Genomic DNA, 19,422 nt, shown 5'->3' on the forward strand with positions numbered 1-19,422 from the left:
ATTAGATCTTGAATAAATCACAGTTAACAGCATAACATAGCTGGTCATATCATTATCCCTTGTTTTTTATTATACGTTCGGTATAATCCTCCTATCCGATCCTTGCCTCAACGATAAAAAAAAAAAATGAACATATTTCCTTGTGATATAAATAAATTATGATCAAGGATCGATATTTCATGCAGTATTTCTTTTCATATATATATATATATAACACTTAATAATTATTCTTTTTATAAATAAAAAAGAGTGAGATTGCAGTTGTTTTGAAAATTATTTTTTAATTAAAATAATAATTTTTTATTTTGTAAAAATTATTTTCAATATCAATAATATGAAAATACTAAAAATATATTAATTTAAAAAATATATTTGTTTTCAATAATAATAAAAGAAAAATAAAAGATGATGAGAGAGAATCACGGAGGATTTCATTATCTGTCTTGATCCGATCAGCAATGGACCAAGGAGTTCATGCATCCAACCAATCACGAAACAAGTATTCAACAGCGTTAATTGTTTTCCACTCCTCCCTCTCTCTCCCCTTGAAAAAATCACGTTCCTCATCGGTACGCTGTCTTGGCAGCCGAATCTAGCAATCATCACTCGCACGTATTGTCAACTCCTTTTTTCTTTTTTCTTTAACAAACCCACGTCTCCACTCCAATTGAAAACAAATTGTTTACACGCGCACACAAAAAAAAAAAAAAAAAAAACTAGGAATCAATCAGATTACCATTCCCAAGTTATCCTCCTCAATCGTTCATGCCCGAAGAACTAGGAATTCATGAGATTTTTTATTTTGATAGCCCAATTCGAAGCAAGCTTGATACAATCAGTCTATAGCACCATCTCCCTATATATAATCATAGTTATCTATCTAAAATATACCAATTAACAGCAGGGTTTCACTGTATACGTACATAGAGACGAAAGCGTTGTTCATGTCGCCCTAACGGTGATTGCCAAAAGTTCACTTTGGTCCTTGAGGTTTTTGTCTTGCTACGGATTGGTCCATGCAATTTTAGAGTGTTATGCTTTGACCCTTGAACTCCATTTATGTTACTTTTCATCCCCTCGTGAGAAATAGAAGAGAAAACCATAAAAAAATATATATATCAAAAAGAGATAAAGAATATGGTTGATTACATTCCTATCACCAAAAAAATAAAAAAATAAAAACAAATCTTAACATCAATTGGTTAGTTTGTTAGGTGAGAATTCAATGGTGGTAGCTTTTCTATCAACTGTATCGGAAAAAATAGATCGAGGCTCGCAAAGATGTTCTGGATTTGTTTTGATTTTTGTTTGTATTTATCAATTTTTTGGTAGTGATTAGACCCAGAATTTTTTACCCCTGAACTTAATTATCAAGGTATTTTGTTCGAAAAACAACTCTAAGATATCCTAAGCATTAAAATTACTTAATTTAACTAAAAATCTGGATTTGTTTTAATTTTTAGTTAAATTAAGTAATTTTAATGCTTAGGATATCTTAGAGTTGTTTTTCGATCAAAATACCTTGATAATTGAGTTCGGGGGTAAAAAATCCTGGGTCTAATTTTTTTTTTTTTTTTTTTTTATCATTGAAGATGGCTGAAAAATTAGTACAATACACAGCGGGTTGTATGCCGCAACATTAATTCTTCGCATTGAGTGGGTCAAGAGGATGCAATTGTGAGCCTGGCCTCCAAGTCCCATATTTTCTTAAGATTATTATTATTATTTTTTTAAGTTGAACTAATAAATATAGTGCTATTTAAAGAATTATCCGACATATTTTCTTAATGAGATTATACATTTTAATGCCTATACTTACAATCATTTTTAGACAATTTTATATGAGCCTAGTATATAATAAATTATATAAAAAAAACTACACATGAATATTAAATGGAAATTAAATAGTCTTTTTAGTTTTTAATTATTTCATATAGCCACATGAAAATCATAATCTTTCCTGTCTGAAATTTGCTTTTTACATCATGATGAGTTTTTCTTAAAAAAACACGCTATTAGTAATAAAAAAATATTTTCATCCCAAAACTAAATTAACAGGAAAATGAGAGTTTTGTCTCCAAAATTAAGTTCTTTCACCCATTGATTTAAAATATTGAGATTTCTGGAAATATTTATTTTAATTATCTTGATTTTTTATTAAAAAACAAAGTTGTTAATAAAAGAAGATATATTTTTCATAAAAAACTAACATAAATAAGGAATGAGAGTTTCAACTTAAAAATACATTTTCTTTTATAGAATTTAAATCTCCTAAACTCTTATAAATATTTATTATAATAATCATGTAATTAAATAAAAACTAGTTTTGAAAATAATTATATGACATCGTACGGGACGTAAAATCTAGCTAGGGCATTATATTTGGAGCATATTTGATATTGTATTAGCAATTGTTTTTTAAAATGTTTTTTGTTTGGAAATATATTGAAATAATATTTTTTAAAAAAAAAATTATTTTTGATATTAACTTATCAAAACAATCTAGAAATATTAAAAAACTTTAATTCAAAGTAAAAAAAATTATAAAAAAAATACTTTTAAAACATAAAAATAAATGAACTTTTAATAATAGACCTTCTCTCTCCAATATATTTTGAGCGCTTATGGAGTTTAGTTCAAGTACAAAAAAGACATAAGTCAATAGAATAAAATATAAGACTCATGATGATGGGTATTTAAAAATATGATAATAATTGTTTTTAAAATATTTTTTTATTAAATATATTAAAATAATTTTTTTTTATTTTTTAAAAATTATTTTTAATAATTCTAACGGGTACGCTACCTATTCATGCTTAATCACTTTTGTTTCCATTTCTTAATCATTCATTATTTAATTCCTATATTTCGTACCTTCTATGTTGTCTGCGGATTATGTGTTGATATTTTGCCCATGTTTCATTTAGGATTCTGATTCTGAAACCTTATTCACTCCTCGTCATAGACCTCTATTCAATTCTGCAACAACTTTTGCTTATTTATTTATATGCTTCTCAAAGAAGAATATATTCTTCTTGAATGGCCTTTTCAAAAGTAGCTGACATAATAGAGCATTTTGCATTCTGCAACATATCCTGTTACAATATGCAATAGCTCATGCTCTAAACAGCTAAGTGTTTGGGATACGGGCTGCTTGTTGATGATTCGTATTCTTCAATGATTCCCGCACCCGTCACCCGTACATTTTTCCTACTGTTCATTCTAGCTGACATATACTTGAAAATACTTCAGGCCTACCGGTGGAGGGCCTGCCAAACATCAGGAAGACACCACCCTGTTATCTTGAAGCCAGGAGAGTCTGAAACTGAAGTTCCATTGAATCATTTTTCCCAGATGTGAAAGATATATCATCCCAACTTGTGGTATTTGATGGTTTAGGTACTTAAATTGTCAACATTTGCCGATGGAGATGCACACAGATGATGTCTCCTTTTCTTAATCCCAGCACAAAAGTTGAAAGGCCAATTTGGTTTCCAAAGAACATATTGGCTGGTTTTGTCTTGGATGATCTCAATGCGCAATAGAGTAAAGTAGTATTTCACTACGTTCGCTGCTTTGCGCTCTGCAGTGGGCTGGGTTTGTTGTATCTATGATGAATCCTAGTTTATCAAATTGAAAATAATTTAAAATTCATGGCGAAAGATCACAGAGAGCTAAATGTTGTGCACAAACATTAGCCGCGGAGGAATTTGTCTATTTCTATGGAATGGCAGTTTTACATACTATGGATAGGCACGTGCAAGCATAAAAAGTTGTAACAAACCAAGAACTAGAATTGATGCTAGACAGACATAATAAAGCTTGGTTTCTAACAAAAAAAAAACATTGCAAAAAAAAATCTATAAAGTTTACAGTCTAAGAAGCGACAAAATTCCTTGGCAACCACAGGCGGCCGCCATGAAGACTAATTCATCCTGCAATGCACAGAGACCATTAGTTCTGATGACCAAGAACAGTGTAAAAAAGTGTAAGTTCAGCTATCAAAAAACCATAAAAGTCGAGACTAAAAAAGTGTATGTCAACTGGATGGAAAAACTAATGTCCATTTCTATTAGGGGAGCTGTTGATCGGAATACAAAAGATTGAAGGCGAAAAAAAAAAAGTTGAGATGTCCGCACCTATAAATTCTTGGAAATAACCAGAACCTGCTACAGCTACAAATGTCCTAGAAAGCAAGAGTAACATCAGAAGGAAAGCCTTGACAATAAATGCAAAGTAACCCGCAAATATTTTTTGATTTCCAAGTTTTCTTAGTGGATAAAGCACGCGAGGATTAAACGTGCATTTCTAGACTAAAAACTTCCTCTCCTTTTTTGGTCGATTCGTTTTGGTTCATCAAACAGATTTTTCTTAACGATTCAAAAAGACCTGTTTGATCCCAAAAAACCAAGAGAAGATAACGATTTGTTAACAAAACAAAACATCCAAAGAGAAAAACAAAGGCATGCGATAACAGGAATCTAGGGGGGGAAGTCAAAAGCAAAAACATCATAAGCCCTCTGTTTAAGCAATGCTTGAATTAAAAAAAAAAAAAAGGAAAAAAAAAGGAAAGAAATCGAAGGTTCTTTGAAGCCTTTTTTTTATGAGAAAACTATAGAATCTACGATGAAAGTGTTTTCCAATACTCCGCGGCTTGGTCGAACCAAGCCTCCGCCAATAAGTTTAAAAAGAAAAAAAATCCAAAGATGCACAACAAAAGCCCCCATCCAAACTTCTCATCCTATTAGTAAAATGCTTTCAGTTCAGGCACAAAGTTTCAAATGTGCATTTTTTTTTTAACTTTGAGACAACGTACGACAATTGCAATTGACTTTTCTTTTCATAGTTTTTTCCAAGACAACCTTTGAAGGATATTTAGAATCGTACCATGCAATCCTCACAGTCATCTAAATCCAGGGGGAGAAAAAAAACCGAAAAAAATGAGAGAGCTAACCAAACAAACTCAAATATGTAATGGAAGATAGCATTGACACATTTATGCTAAAGAAATGAGAACGCTTACCATGCAATCCTCGTTGACATCATCTCTATGGAGAAATCTCTAAGTATTTGATCAAGTGATTCTCAATTGGGATACTCTCCACTTGACTATTGATAGCCTCGTCTGACCTTGACACATTTTCCTTCTTCATCTTACCTCATACTCTACAATAATAATGAAAAACACGATAAATCTTAGAATAAATTCATCAAGCAAGCCATAATTAAAAAGCAGCAGCAAACAAGAGCAGCCAGGAGAACCCACATCACTGGCCGAATGAAGGAAAAAGAAAAGAAAAGAAACTTTGATACAGATAACAAAATCCCCAAACTGAAGTTTATTTTATTGTATGCTCTCAACAGCTTGTACGTCCTCCCTTTTCATTGTTCCCGAATCTGTCAACCCTCGTCTCAGAAACAACTCCTCCTTTTTCATCGACTCCCCGACACCCTCTTAACTCCCCCATCAAAAAGCACCTTCCTGTTTTCACGTCCCCGGATCTAGCCACCCTATCCACCCCCCCCTCTCAAAAAAAGATCCCTTTGTCTTCGTTGCCCCCTCTGCTTTTGATTTTTGTCCTGCTTCTTTGTGCAAAGAGAGAGGAAGTTCAGGGAATACTGGAGAGGTAAGAGAGTGTTGGGGTTTTTTTCAAGAAAAAACATGGTACGAAACATGCCATGTAATTTGGTTTTAGTGTTTTTTCAAGGATGGAGGAAAGCTATGTTGTTTTTCCGACATGATTAATTAGTTTTTTGTTTTTCTCGTTTTGGTTTTTATAGCAGTGTGAATGAATACTCGACTGGTGAACTGCATGCATATTTTTCTATGCAATGATTACTCGACGAATACTTGTAGCTTTGAATTGTTTTCTTTGAAAAGTAAATCCCTCTTCCTTTCCTTTTTTCACCATTTTAACTTTCAATGAACAAAGTAGTGGTCTTAATCGAGGGTTTGGGGAAATTGTTTTACCGTCTTTTTGAAAAAATAAAAAATTATTTTTTTAGTTTTAAATTAATTATTTTTTTTTTGTATTTTTATATCTTTTTATTTCCTGATATTAAAAAATTTATTATTTAAATATATTTTTAAATAAATATATATTTTAAAAATAATTTCTATGGTATTCTTGAACAAAGCTCATTCATTTATGCGGTTTAACCGGATATGTATTCAGGGAGGGAGGTGTGGATTTTATTTGAATGAGTTGTGACTTAAAAGAAAAAAAAATCCAAACTAACCTCACCTCACTGCCATCCACACAAATCTATTTTATTTAAATGAGATCATGTTTTTTTTTAAAAAAATATTTTTTAAAAAATTTAAATTTATTTTATTTTCTTACTTTAAAATAATATTTTTTAGTATTTTTAGATTATTTTAATATATTAATATTAAAAATAAAATTTTAAAAATAAAAAAAAATATTATTTCTATATATTTTTAAATAAAACACAATTTAACCACAAAAAAACCACAACAACCCTGCAAACAAACATCCAAATTCAGCTCATGTGCAAAGTCCTGTTGAGCATATGGTTGATGGATGATGATGTCATAATAATGATGATCGTGAATGCCTCTAGCTTTGGGGTTTAGGGCTGGTTTCTTGCTTGCACCAGATGGGCCCTACCCAGAGAGGATCAGACAGTCAAGATTGTTTGATTGATGCAATCAGCTCAGCCACCTCTGATGCAATGTGCCATTCACCACTGCCATAAATGGTAGCTTGAAAGATATAACAGAAAAAATTGAGAGGAAACACGAGTAGGGTTGTCTCAAATTAGATCTTACAGAGCTAAATTTATCCTTCTCAAACTAATAGTTGCTGCGATATTTTGCCATCGAAACAAGAAAAATCCATGTTGTCAGAGAGACCGACTATCTCTAACAGCGCGTGATGACGACGAACCAATCAAGTGTATTCAGGGAGCCAGCGAAATTTACTCTTCAAACACAACCCACCTTGGAATTGTCATGTCTGAGGTCAAAGATGGAACCTTTTTTTGCTTGGTTAGCATTTCTTGGAAGAAAACGGTGTAATAATAGGAATTAGGAAGGGAGGGGGAGAGAGAGAGAGAGAGAGGTAGCAATAACTATTACTCTTATAAAAAACAAAAAAAAACAAAAAAACAAAAATGGAGGAAATTAAAGAAAACTGTTGTTTTGTAGAAGTGATTGATGGAAAGGTTAAAAAGAAGGAAAACAATGGCAAAGGAAACATGTAAAGCCGCGTACCCTTTCTTCCACAAAAATAAATAAATAAATAAGAGGGGGAAAAAAAATTGTTAGCTGGTCAGCACTCTCCAATCCGATGTTTCTCAGCAACAACAGCAGACCCCATTTAATATTCACAACATCATATTAATAAACAAACAACTTCACAGTCGTGTTATGTTTTATAACTTGGTTTCTCCTCTTTTCTTCCATTTTTCCTTCTCCTACCTACACTTCAGATCCATCCTTTCTTTCCCTTGTATAATTCAAGACATTATATAGGTAAGTACTTAAGTTATCATGTCTTTCCTTGTGCTCGAATCCTGTCACTTTCTTCAAATGGCTTCTTTTCCTTTTTGGGTTTTTCTACTTTTGTAATTTGTGATGGTATTCTGTTGTAAAGACTTGTTCTTGTTGGGTTTTGACCGGTAAGTTATCATCCCTTTTTTTTATGTATTTTGATGCAAAAGCTTTCGTTTTGTGTACTTTTTTTTCGCTCCCTTCTTCGGAAAATGAAGGTATTCATTTTCGGACGAAACAAACTGAACAGTAGGCTTGATCTGATGTTAAATGCTTTCTAATCTTGAATTAGATTTGTCTGCTTGTGTATGCACATAAAAACGCATGTATAGATTATGTGCACAAGTTTCCAAATTTGGATTTTTGTTTTTAATTATGATGTAAATTTCGTTCTTGCAGTGTAATTGATGAGACTTCATTAGATGAGGACAAGGTGGTGAAGTGATTAAAGGGAATTGTGGTTGTTCCATGGGCAATACATGCCGTGGATCTTTCAAAGGAATACTTCATCAGGGCTACAATCAGCCCGACGAGCAATCGACCGCCACTGCCTCCAATTCCAAGCGCCACGCCTCCTCTGATCACTCCAATTCTGAGCATTCCTTTTCAAGTCTAACCTCCCAAGAACTCACCGCCAAAAAGGACAGCAATTTACCTCTCATTAGCCCTACCAAGAAAGATACAATAATGAGGCGCAGTGTCGATAACCAGGCTTATTATGTTTTAGGCCATAAAACTCCAAACATTCGTGATCTTTACACTTTAGGTCGTAAATTAGGACAAGGACAATTTGGCACTACTTATTTATGCACTGAGATTCTTACGGGGATTGAGTATGCTTGCAAGTCTATATGCAAAAGAAAGTTAATTTCCAAGGAGGATGTTGAGGACGTTAGGAGAGAGATTCAGATAATGCACCACTTGGCAGGTCACAAGAATATTGTGACCATTAAGGGTGCCTACGAGGATCCATTGTATGTTCATATTGTAATGGAGCTTTGCTCAGGAGGAGAGTTGTTTGATAGGATCATCCAAAGGGGGCATTACAGCGAGAGGAAGGCAGCCGAGTTGACTAAGATTATTGTAGGGGTTGTGGAGGCGTGTCACTCGCTAGGGGTTATGCATAGAGATTTAAAGCCAGAGAACTTCTTGTTAGTGAATAAGGATGATGATTTCTCGCTTAAAGCTATTGATTTTGGACTCTCTGTGTTCTTCAAACCAGGTATACAACACGTCGTTTGCATTTTGTTGAATTATCAGCATATCAAGATACTAAAGATGTTTGTAAAAAAAAAAACATCAAGATATTAAAATATGAATGTTACTTCATCCATCTATTTTTTTATGAAATGTTTTTACCAATTAGATTACATGTTTTACTGATTAATAACTCTTCACATCTAAAATTCTTTACCTTCTCTTATGCTTGATGGTATTCATTTTGTTAGAATGAATTTAAATAATTAAAGCTTTTTGTATGCATACCTATAATTGCTTGAATAGTATAGCGAACTTATGAAACACTTTTCTTCTCTAAAGACCTCAAATCAAACTCTGGAGATATAGTAATGTGTAGCATTCACGAAACCTTTCAATACATGGTATAACGATGTAATCTTGAGTATTGATGCTTATATGTGGTTGGCTATTACAGGTCAAATTTTCACTGATGTGGTTGGAAGCCCATATTATGTTGCTCCAGAGGTGCTCCTCAAGCACTACGGGCCAGAAGCAGATGTGTGGACAGCTGGGGTCATATTGTATATATTGCTAAGTGGAGTGCCACCATTTTGGGCAGGTTGGTGTTCTTTGGAATACTGCTATAAAAGCTTAAGCTTTTTTATTCTTTGTGCAATTTACTGAAAAGTTCTTCTGTTTTGGATTTCAGAAACACAACAAGGAATATTTGATGCTGTGTTGAAGGGTTATATCGACTTTGACTCAGACCCATGGCCCCTAATATCAGACAGTGCCAAAGATCTCATCCGGAAGATGCTTTGCTCTTCACCTTCAGAGCGTTTGACAGCTCATGAAGTGCTGTGTATGTCTGACCTTTCAGTAGTTTCTTGAGTTATATGAATGATAATTGGGTAGGCTGCTATATCAATTTGGATTTTGGTTTCTGTGTTTTTTGGTAAAGCAACCCAAATACCAGATAGCAGGATGTGTAGTCTACATATCCGTTGCTGTGTTTACAGTGCTAAAAAAACTTATGACTTCCTTTTTGGGTTCCCCTAGGGTCAATCAATTAGGTTGCATGATGCCTGAATGTAAAACATCATGTTGTCCTTGAATTACCACATTAGTTTGTGCATTGCTGATCTTCAATTCACTGTTGGTTTGGAACTCACTGCCCTGAAGTAGGCTTGCTAGTAAACTTAATTATGTAGAGTCTGCAATTTTTGGATTTGGATCCAAAATCGTTATGCTATTGTGGGAATTCCTTATATGCATAGCTTGCTGTATTCGTACATTATTTGATTTTCAGCTGACTTCGAGGTCAAACTGACATATATTTGCTTTACCAGGTCATCCTTGGATATGTGAAAATGGAGTTGCTCCTGATAGAGCGCTGGATCCCGCTGTACTTTCTCGTCTCAAGCAGTTCTCTGCAATGAATAAATTAAAGAAGATGGCTTTACGGGTAAGGGCATGTGCATGTTCATATGCAACATATTTTTTAGCATTCTAGATAATAGTGGGCGCGCTTCATGGAGAATACTTAATCACTTGGAAAATACAGATGAAGGCACTGGTTACACACCCGTGTCACTAGTCCTCGTATAGTTTTTGCTTGTTTCCCAGTTACTCTCTCGCACCTATGGGCAGTCTATCATTTTAACTGGAAAGCATACTCACTTGACGTTGCTTACTTTGCTACTTCTGAAGCTAGATAATTGATTGACAGTTTGTCATGTCTTAGATTCAACTCTTTATACCATATACATTCTGATGACTTGCACTTGTTTCACATTATCAGGTAATAGCTGAAAGCCTTTCTGAGGAGGAAATTGCTGGTTTGAAAGAGATGTTCATGGCTATGGACACTGATAACAGTGGTGCAATCACATTTGATGAACTCAAAGCTGGTTTGCGAAGATATGGCTCTACCTTGAAGGATACAGAGATACGTGACCTTATGGATGCGGTAAGATGTTTGTGTCAAAGCAGATATCTGCATATCTGGTTGTTTCTGTACATTTTTGTACTTCTCTATTCCATTGTTTTTCCCAGTCACATCTCCTTTTCTCCATTTTCATACTCTTATTTTTTCCTCATTTTATGCATATGCTTTTCATATTTATTATGTTAAATCTTAGTGGTTATCTTCTAATCAGCTGATTAGTTATTTTTGTCAATTTCAGGCTGATGTGGACAACAGTGGAACAATTGACTATAAGGAATTTGTAGCTGCTACAGTTCATCTTAACAAATTGGAGCGTGAGGAACATCTTGTTGCAGCATTCCAATATTTTGACAAGGATGGAAGCGGTTATATTACAGTCGATGAGCTTCAACAAGCTTGTGCTGAGCATAACATGACTGATGTTTTACTTGAAGACATAATCAAAGAAGTTGATCAAGATAATGTAAGTCATCTACATTTATATACAGTGGGGGTTGGCAAACAGATTCAGTTATTTGAATTCCCTCACCTGTTTGCTTGCTACCAAACTTCATTGATTTGGTGGTACGTGTTGTTTCAGGATGGAAGAATTGACTATGGTGAATTTGTTGCCATGATGCAAAAAGGCAATGCAGGAATTGGTAGACGAACTATGCGAAACAGTCTGAATATGAGCATGAGAGATGCACCAGGTGCACTATATCTTGGGAATATGTGATGTACAGGTACCTTATAGCCTTTTGTTTTCAGATGATTCCCATTTTCCACTTCTTACATTTTACTTATTGCTGGAACTGTCACTTTGCTGGGAATTTCTAATGCACATTTCATAATTGGTGACAGTAGATGTTCGAAAGAAAGAAGCCTTTAATCAGCAATTATCAAATCATTGTTTCTGGTACTAATGTTCTTGACAAAATGGTTTCTGGTACTAATGTTTTAAGACTTACCAATCATAATATTCTCATGATAACCTGGGAAGATTTAAAAGATGATTCCAAAGCGAAAATCTAACGATTGTAAAGTTGTTTTTGATTTTCATGATGCTTTTATACCTTGCAATTAAGCATTAAAAAACAGTAACTAACTAGTATTAATTATTGTGCACAATTAGTACAGTCTTAAAGGATATAGAACTAAAAATAAAGTACTATCGAGATATTTTTGGATGGCGATTTTAGATACAATTGCGTAGTAATTTATGATTACCAATCGTGGTCCTGTATTTTGAACTAGACCCACATTGGCAGGCCGCACAGCAAAGCTGGAAGATGAGGATGATTGGTAACAGTAGTTTGAGAAATGATTACAATTCCTTCCGAGTAACAGAGGATTTAGATTTTTGTAAGTTTCTGTGCTTGAACATTTGTCCACTTGCATTTATATTGCTGTGTGGCTGGGGAAAATGATCGTAAGCTTTGTAAACTTTAGTGTGAAGTGTTATTATAGCTGTTCATGTTGATAAGTTAATTTGTTGTGCTTTTATTTAAGCACTCTGTTTGTTGATTTTTGAAGAACGAGGATCTTAAGTTTCATTTTCATACTCCAGGCATTGCTGAACCCCAGGTTGAAAAACATCACACTATCACAGCATGCTAATGACTTGGGGTTAACCCCATCTGTGCCAATTATAGAGTATTGCATGATGGATTGAAAAGCAGAAATTGGTCCTTTTACTTGAAAGTAATTGTCAAAATTGATCAACAACGAAAATCTTCCAATGCTACATGTTCCTTTTAATCTGTATGTGTGCTATAAGGAATTTGGAGAGACTGAACACAGCATATACTGTCTCGTTCTATCCTCCATCTCCTATTTAGCCAAAACCAATAGAATATATCTACACTACAAAACCCCATCTTTGCTATTAATTTGTCTTGAAAACAGTGTACACACTAAATAGCAGCATACTTTCTGTGCATTGCAAATAAATTGAGCTGGTATGAATGGTCATCTCAGGCCAGACACCCTCTGACATTGCAGTTTCATGAGCTATCAAAATTTCCTGCAAAATAAACAAAGGTTGATGTCAAGAAAAGCACGAACCTCCATGTAGTATGTCCATGTCAACAAACGGTCAAAAACCCTTCTGCCCCAGCTTCAGATTTGTTTATTCGACATAAAAATAAGAAGATAATGATGAATGCGCACAAACAAAATTCCAGAAAATTAAGAATACTGGTTGAATGGATTTCTCAGCTTGACGTAAATAGATGCGATCATGCAAGGGTTCTTTTGACCTCAAATAGGTCGATGAGATTTTTTCATGAACCTACAGGTTAGCCTCTTTGTTAAAATAAAGAAAAAAAGTTCCATCATCAATGGATGCACTTACCATCTAACTCAAGTAATTTCAAACCAATGATTTCTAGATGTGAAACTGAAAAACATGTGAAAATTTGACTATAGTGGAATCAAATAATAGTAACGATCAGTCTGCAGCAACTTGCCTTCAACTTCACATCGCTTGAGAAGATGCATCTTGATGTAACAGCGTACCCATGATCAAACAGCCATATACCTCACACCACCTTTGTTTCCTTCTAGTGAACTCCACAATTGCATGGGAAGCAAAATGAGATCATGTTCGTCTCTAACTGTCTTCCACACCTTGTCATCGATTAGTTCTTGAATCAAGACCTGAATTAATTAAAAATTAGTTGAGTGTATTTATTCAGGGCATGGAGTAGGATTTGTTTTAATACATTTTTTGAGTGCTAAAACTAGCATAATTCTACAGTCAACACACATCAAAAACTTTGAATTCACCAAGACAAAACCTGTCTCACTCTTTCAGTGCATGAGCGCAAGGCTTATGCAGGCATGAACTCTACATTACTCGGAAAGCAAAAATGAGGAAGGAAAAAAGAAAGCTGGTCTAAAAGAATTAATCCAATCCTTATGGATGGAAAGTTTAAAAATCAGAAATAAACAAGTTCCATCTTGGCAAATGATATATAACATTATTCTTATTTCACATATCTAATAAAACTTTGAATTCATAGAAATGGACTGCGTGACTGCATGAACCAAGAGTTAATGAACAGAATGCCTAGTAAACAAGGCCAAGATCAATTTCAACGATTCTGGACGAAATGAAGATATGACAAGATAAGGGAAGGAATCTTGCAAACTTACATTTTGAGAAGAATCAAAAGTGGAAACAGCACTGGGACCCTGACAAACACCAACAACCTCAGAAGCTTTCAAGGCAGAGGTAGAAGCAAATGCTGAATCCCGGATAGCACATCCACCTAGGTGGTCACCATTTCTAAATGGTCCATACCACTGCTCGCAAAAAACTCCGATACTTTGTAATTCAATCCCTGTATTCGCTACATGAACAACCTGAATTATTCTCAAACGAGACTCCTTATCTCGAGGATTGGTCAAGCAATGCTCCGATTCCATTTCTTATATTGACCATTATCGACAATTGGCCAGACAGCCGCATAAGAACCACCAGATTGATATGCAAAGGCAGAAACATTATTATCTACTCCTCCAACAACCCTCTCATCCATGCTGTACCGAGTTGCAGCATCGGCTTCACATCCTACAGTGGGAAGTAGTTTGATAGTTTTGTAAGTCATAAGAAGGTCCTGTGGGTGAGCAAGGGTGGACATTGAGTCTGCCAATCGAAAACCTTAACCTCCCACTCCCTATAAGCTTCAGGCACCACAGATTCAGGAAGTTCAGTTGGTTTTCCTTCAGTTGTGAAGTCTGCTCCAAAGCCATCCCATTCACCAGATATTTTGCTAGCAAATTACGACCATGCTATAAAAACACAAATTAAAGAAAAAATAATCCTCAATTCCCTTCCACTTTAATATTTATCTCACCGTTTCGAGTTTATCAGTTTTTTTTTTTTTTCAAAATAAAAAAACCCTTCTAAACTGTACCGTCATCCATGCTGGTTCGTTGGCAAAAAACAAAATCTGGAGTCTTACGATTTCAGTTCATTCAATTCTGTAACATATACATTAAGAATAATCTATTGAAGTTTCCCTTGAATCCTAGATAACAAAAGGATAGGGGGGCAGAGCCATAAAGCCATCTCCTTTGATGACCCATGTTGTTTGCCTTATTCAATTCATTGATCTCTCGGTGTGAACTAATTAATTAATTAATCGGTTCATTAAAAAAATTGAAATGTGAAGAAGAAATTACTAGTAGTGGAGGTGGTGGGATTGATGGTTTGCTGGACTTGAGCAGCAGAGACAGGAGTGCTGCTGGCCTTCATCACACAATTAGATAACGTAGCAGTTGGAAGTTTGGATTGGAAGCGACAGTGGTGTGGATTATTAATACAAGAATATTGCTTAGTGATGATAAAATGGTCCAAAACAACTCTTTTAAATGGAATAAAAAATTCTCTCAAAATATGTCCAATAAGAACATTTATTCGGCTCGGGCTCGATATCCCGAACTCAAAGTGCAACAAGGGAGCCAAGGACAGTGTACTCAGGAGTACAAGGTGTAGGCCAGCATGGGCGTATACCCCAGCACCATCATGAACTCGAGCTTGGGCATGTGCCCCCACATTCTTGAATCCAAACAACGCGCCTGGATCTATATCTCATATTTAATATGTCCGAGCCCATCATGTTTAGGTTTAAACAATACACCCAGACCTACTTTTACCTCTCGTGAGTTCAGGCTGACACGCGCTGAGCCCACTATATTTAGGTCCAGGCAGCGCCTAGATCCACTTTCATCTTCTATGACCTATATGGTTATGTACATTATGTTTAGATCCAGGCAGTACGTCTGAACTTACTTTATGAGCTCGGGCTATTATGCTCAAGCCTAATGTGTTTGAGTTCAGGTAGCACGCCTGTATCTACTTTCACCTCTTATGGGTTCGGGCTGGAATGCCTAAGCCTAACATGTTTGGGTCCAAGCAACGCGCCTGGACCCACTTTCACATGTGATGGGCTCAGGCACCTTGCCCAAGCCCAACACTCGTCGGAGAAGTTTTTCTTAACACCATGCGGGGTTCTTCATATTTTATACTGATCCAATACATATAATTTTAAGTAAAATACAATTCAAAATATTACAAGGGTAAAATTACACTCCGAATCCTATTTTTCATAAAATGACAAAACTCATGAGCTATGAATATACCATGAGGCCTTCAAAATAAAGATTTACAATCTCTTCATTCTCAACATTTTTAGCATATATATTTTCATTCTATCTCTATAAAATATCATTGTATTTTTTCTTGTTATAAAATTACTGAATTTACCATCAGATTGTCTCCACTTCCATCAAAAGAGATTAAACGGAAAGAATATTCTTTAATCTTCTTCTGATCTTTTTTTCTTCTTCTTTACTTTACCTAATTTTCTACCTAACTTGATTGAGTTTGTTTGGATGTCCAACCCAATTATTATTGTAAATTATGATTTTAGCAATCAAAATCAGGAAACTTGAAGTGTGGTTATGAAGTGTGGTTATGAAGTGTGGTTATGATTATTTTTTAAAGTGTTTTTTACTCAGAAATATATCAAAATAATATTTTTTTATTTTTAAAAAATTATTTTTAACATCAGTACATCAAAATGATTTGAAAACACCAAAAAATATTAATTTAAAGCAAAGAAAAAAATAATTAAAATTATTTTTTTCAAAAACACTTTTGAAATGCAAAAACAAATAGGACCACGTGTGGATTCTAGTCCATGCTACTTCAAAAACTTTCCACGTATTATTTATTTAATCTATAATATTTTTATTTTTATTTTTTTCAAACATAATGTTTATAATTATTTATAAATCAATAACCTTGAATGCTCCTCAAATAAACATGTTTGGATTTAAAATAATTTTATTTAGATCTTGATAATTATAATTAAATTAATTTGCTTAGTTTTTAAACCATATATATAGAGTATAATTTTAATTGAGATTATGTAAAAAATTAGGGGTATAAATTGAGTGTTATTTCAAAACAATTAATAGTTAATATATATAAAAATATTTAAAATAATAATTACTAAATAATATATGGCATTAAAAAAGAGAGTTGATTTACTTATAAGTATATTAAATATAGTATTAATACACACACACACATGTATATATAGTATTAAAATATATAGTGTTAGAAGATTATGTAAAAAATTAGGGGTATAAATTGAGTGTTATTTCAAAACAATTAATAGTTAATATATATAAAAATATTTAAAATAATAATTACTAAATAATATATGGCATTAAAAAAGAGAGTTGATTTACTTATAAGTATATTAAATATAGTATTAATACACACACACACACACACACACATGTATATATAGTATTAAAATATATAGTGTTAGAAATACAATTAATAGTGAATCAAGAACTTTTAAATAGTTTGAGTTCTTATATACAATATTTATGAATAACCAGGTCTTAATTCTCTTTGTTTATAAATAAATAAATAAATAAAAGGAGGATTAATGGATAGTAGCAAGCTTAATATTTAACCGCGTACGGACGTAGCCATAGGGCAGTTGTAATTGGTGGTGTAAAGCAAGTAAATGAAAATAAATGGAATCACAGTCACTGGATCGAGAGTAAATAATATTAATTTTCAATATATATATTACAACATCTAATTAAATGAGGGAACCTACCCTGGAGGACATTAACACAGATAATTATTAAATTTGCCACGCCACGCCACGCCATGCATGCATGCATGCATGCATGGATGGAGGGTGCATGGTTCACAGCATCATTATCAACCATGCATGTGTTTAATAAATAAGATCATGGTTTCAACATGCCACATGCATTAACTTCAATAATTAATTAATTAATTAGTAGCAAAAAAAGGCCACAAAATTAAGAGAAAAGCATTAATGTTATACGGCAAAAACCATATATGAAAATACGTACACATAATTAACTGATACGTACATCAACGTCACTCAACAATTCTTATGTGGACTGAAATCATTTTGTGGGCCCCAAAGCGTCCGGTGAGAAGGGAAATCAATCTTGCTGGCTTCCTTGTGCAGAAAGAACTATAAATAAATAAATAAATGGGGTAATTTAATATTGCTTGAACAAGAAATCCATTGAACAACAACAACACATCTATACTTTCTTACAATAGAAGCTTCAAGACTATAAATAAATAAATAAATTCATTAAAATACCCATATACAACAGTAGAGTGCGACATGGCTTAACAAAGTAAGTAGCAAGAACAATCTTTGGCTGGCAATGAGCAATCGGAACTGGTGGCTCCTTAATCTTGAAAGATACGTACGTTGACTCATTCCTCTTCCTAGCCAGCTCGCCAATGAATTTGATTATGGATGAATCGATCGATCTCTCTCACTTATATCAATACCGGCCAGAAGTATTATGCTCTTCTAGGTATGTAATTACTTACAGCCACCAGTAACTCCCATGGACAAGCATTGACAAGAAAAAATTAAAGAAGAGAAACATACAAAAAAGAATCCTTTTTCTTGATCTGAATCTTGAATTCTTGAATTCTGATCTTATTGAACAAATTATCCAAGGCTTCATCAGCTTCCTTCGAACACCTCCAAATGTTGAAGATCGCGAGATTGCTGCTTTCTCAATAGCCAGCATCAAGATTCTTGGAGTAACTGAAGGAATGATCAGACGTCCTGCAAGTTTGAGGAAGGACAGCTTTATCTCCAGACCTCGCAAGCTTTATTACCTCGGACCTGAACTTATAGAACACATGTCTCCAGCTCCCCTTGCTGTGACAACCGAGAACCCTGGTCTCTTCTTCATTCATTTCAAGATCTTGAGCAAAAACGGGCTTTCTTGAAAGGATCCAAGACCAGCCCCAGTCCCACCATTTCTTAACGGAGCTGCCAGCGTGTTCCCCCATGGCCGACACAGATTTGGATCTTTGAAATGCCCATTGAGTAGCAGGGGAAGAGATGGGCTGGATCTTGAGGGAAAGAGAGGAGAGTCTTCTACGTAGACCGGCTACAGCCTGGTCTTTAGAGGAGTGAGTTTGTGAGACTGGGAGAGCAGCAGGATTGTTTCTCTTTTGAAAGCTCTGGACAATGGAGCTCATTGTTATTAATATTACAGGAAGAGGAGGAGGAGGAGGAGGATTAAAGAGTTGGGATAGCAGTGGAGTGGTGATGGAAGGAAGGAGGGGGATTAGGTAGAAAGAGTAGAGAGCAGAGGAGAAGAAAGTTAGGGAGAGGGATGTGAAAGATTACAAAGTGTTAACAGCTAGAGCACAGGCTGGTTTATTCGCTGTCGTGGGAAGGATGGGTGGATGCTGATTGGGCGCATGGTGGGGTCCATGCAATGAATGGTTCTTACATTATACATACATACATATATATATACATATATATACATACATATATATATATATATATATATAAATAGTCTTTCGTTTTAAAATCCTCCTCTTGTTTGTGTAGGAGAGCAGAGCTGTGTCCTTGCTGCCTTCTGAGGAATACTACCTTCCTTGAGTGACTGTTAAACTAAACTAAAAGGATAACTCATTGAGACGACACCTGCTATTAAAAATAATAATAATAATAATAAGAATAAGAATTCAAATAATAAAACATAAGATAATAATTATAAACATAGATATAAAATTAAAAAAATGATTGATGAAACACCATTTATATATATATATATATATATATATATATATATTCTGTCTTTCATCCACCTCTTCTTCTCAGCTCTAACCTCCCCTTTTATTTGTTGGAAAATTACGATAGCACAGAGACTTTCAATGAATAACCTCTTTGTAAGAAAAAAATCA

At 34.3% G+C, this 19,422-nt stretch overlaps 2 protein-coding genes, 1 long non-coding RNA gene and 1 pseudogene across 3 annotated transcripts; 1 reads left to right on the forward strand and 3 right to left on the reverse strand.

Annotated features, from left to right (window-relative positions):
• Window positions 1–3,694: 3,694 nt before the first annotated feature.
• LOC133679823 (uncharacterized) lies at window positions 3,695–5,824 on the reverse strand. Its single transcript, XR_009836215.1, has 3 exons — window positions 5,024–5,824; window positions 4,140–4,186; window positions 3,695–3,935 (listed from the first exon to the last, which is right to left on the reverse strand). It is a non-coding gene; the product is annotated as an uncharacterized LOC133679823 (long non-coding RNA).
• Window positions 5,825–7,199: 1,375 nt separating this feature from the next.
• LOC133680065 (calcium-dependent protein kinase 26) lies at window positions 7,200–12,133 on the forward strand. The gene is made up of 9 exons (XM_062102870.1): window positions 7,200–7,498; window positions 7,916–8,738; window positions 9,171–9,314; window positions 9,405–9,557; window positions 10,045–10,160; window positions 10,497–10,664; window positions 10,882–11,106; window positions 11,224–11,368; window positions 11,894–12,133. Exons 2-8 carry the CDS (start codon window positions 7,985–7,987, stop codon window positions 11,359–11,361), a joined length of 1,698 nt encoding a protein of 565 aa, XP_061958854.1. The 5' UTR covers window positions 7,200–7,498; window positions 7,916–7,984; the 3' UTR covers window positions 11,362–11,368; window positions 11,894–12,133.
• A 1,015-nt stretch (window positions 12,134–13,148) lies between these two features.
• Window positions 13,149–14,555, reverse strand: LOC133679131 (uncharacterized; annotated as a pseudogene).
• Window positions 14,556–17,676: 3,121 nt separating this feature from the next.
• Window positions 17,677–18,868, reverse strand: LOC133679376 (uncharacterized). The gene has a single exon (XM_062101956.1). The coding sequence runs from the start codon at window positions 18,703–18,705 to the stop codon at window positions 18,232–18,234; it is 474 nt and encodes a 157-aa protein (XP_061957940.1). The 5' UTR covers window positions 18,706–18,868; the 3' UTR covers window positions 17,677–18,231.
• Window positions 18,869–19,422: the final 554 nt, after the last annotated feature.

This window comes from Populus nigra, chromosome 19 (assembly GCF_951802175.1).
Source record: "Populus nigra chromosome 19, ddPopNigr1.1, whole genome shotgun sequence".
NCBI classification, from domain to species: Eukaryota; Viridiplantae; Streptophyta; class Magnoliopsida; order Malpighiales; family Salicaceae; genus Populus; species Populus nigra.

What these genes read in the sequence shown, in the direction of transcription:
- LOC133680065 (XM_062102870.1), top strand. Translation starts at nt 7,985, where the DNA reads ATGGGCAATACATGCCGTGGATCTTTCAAAGGAATACTTCATCAGGGC. An exon ending in CTCTGTGTTCTTCAAACCAG is followed by an intron (nt 8,739 to 9,170) that starts GTATACAACACG and finishes TGGCTATTACAG; the next exon opens with GTCAAATTTTCACTGATGTG. An exon ending in TAAAGAAGATGGCTTTACGG is followed by an intron (nt 10,161 to 10,496) that starts GTAAGGGCATGT and finishes TCACATTATCAG; the next exon opens with GTAATAGCTGAAAGCCTTTC.
- LOC133679376 (XM_062101956.1), bottom strand. Translation starts at nt 18,705, where the DNA reads ATGAGCTCCATTGTCCAGAGCTTTCAAAAGAGAAACAATCCTGCTGCT.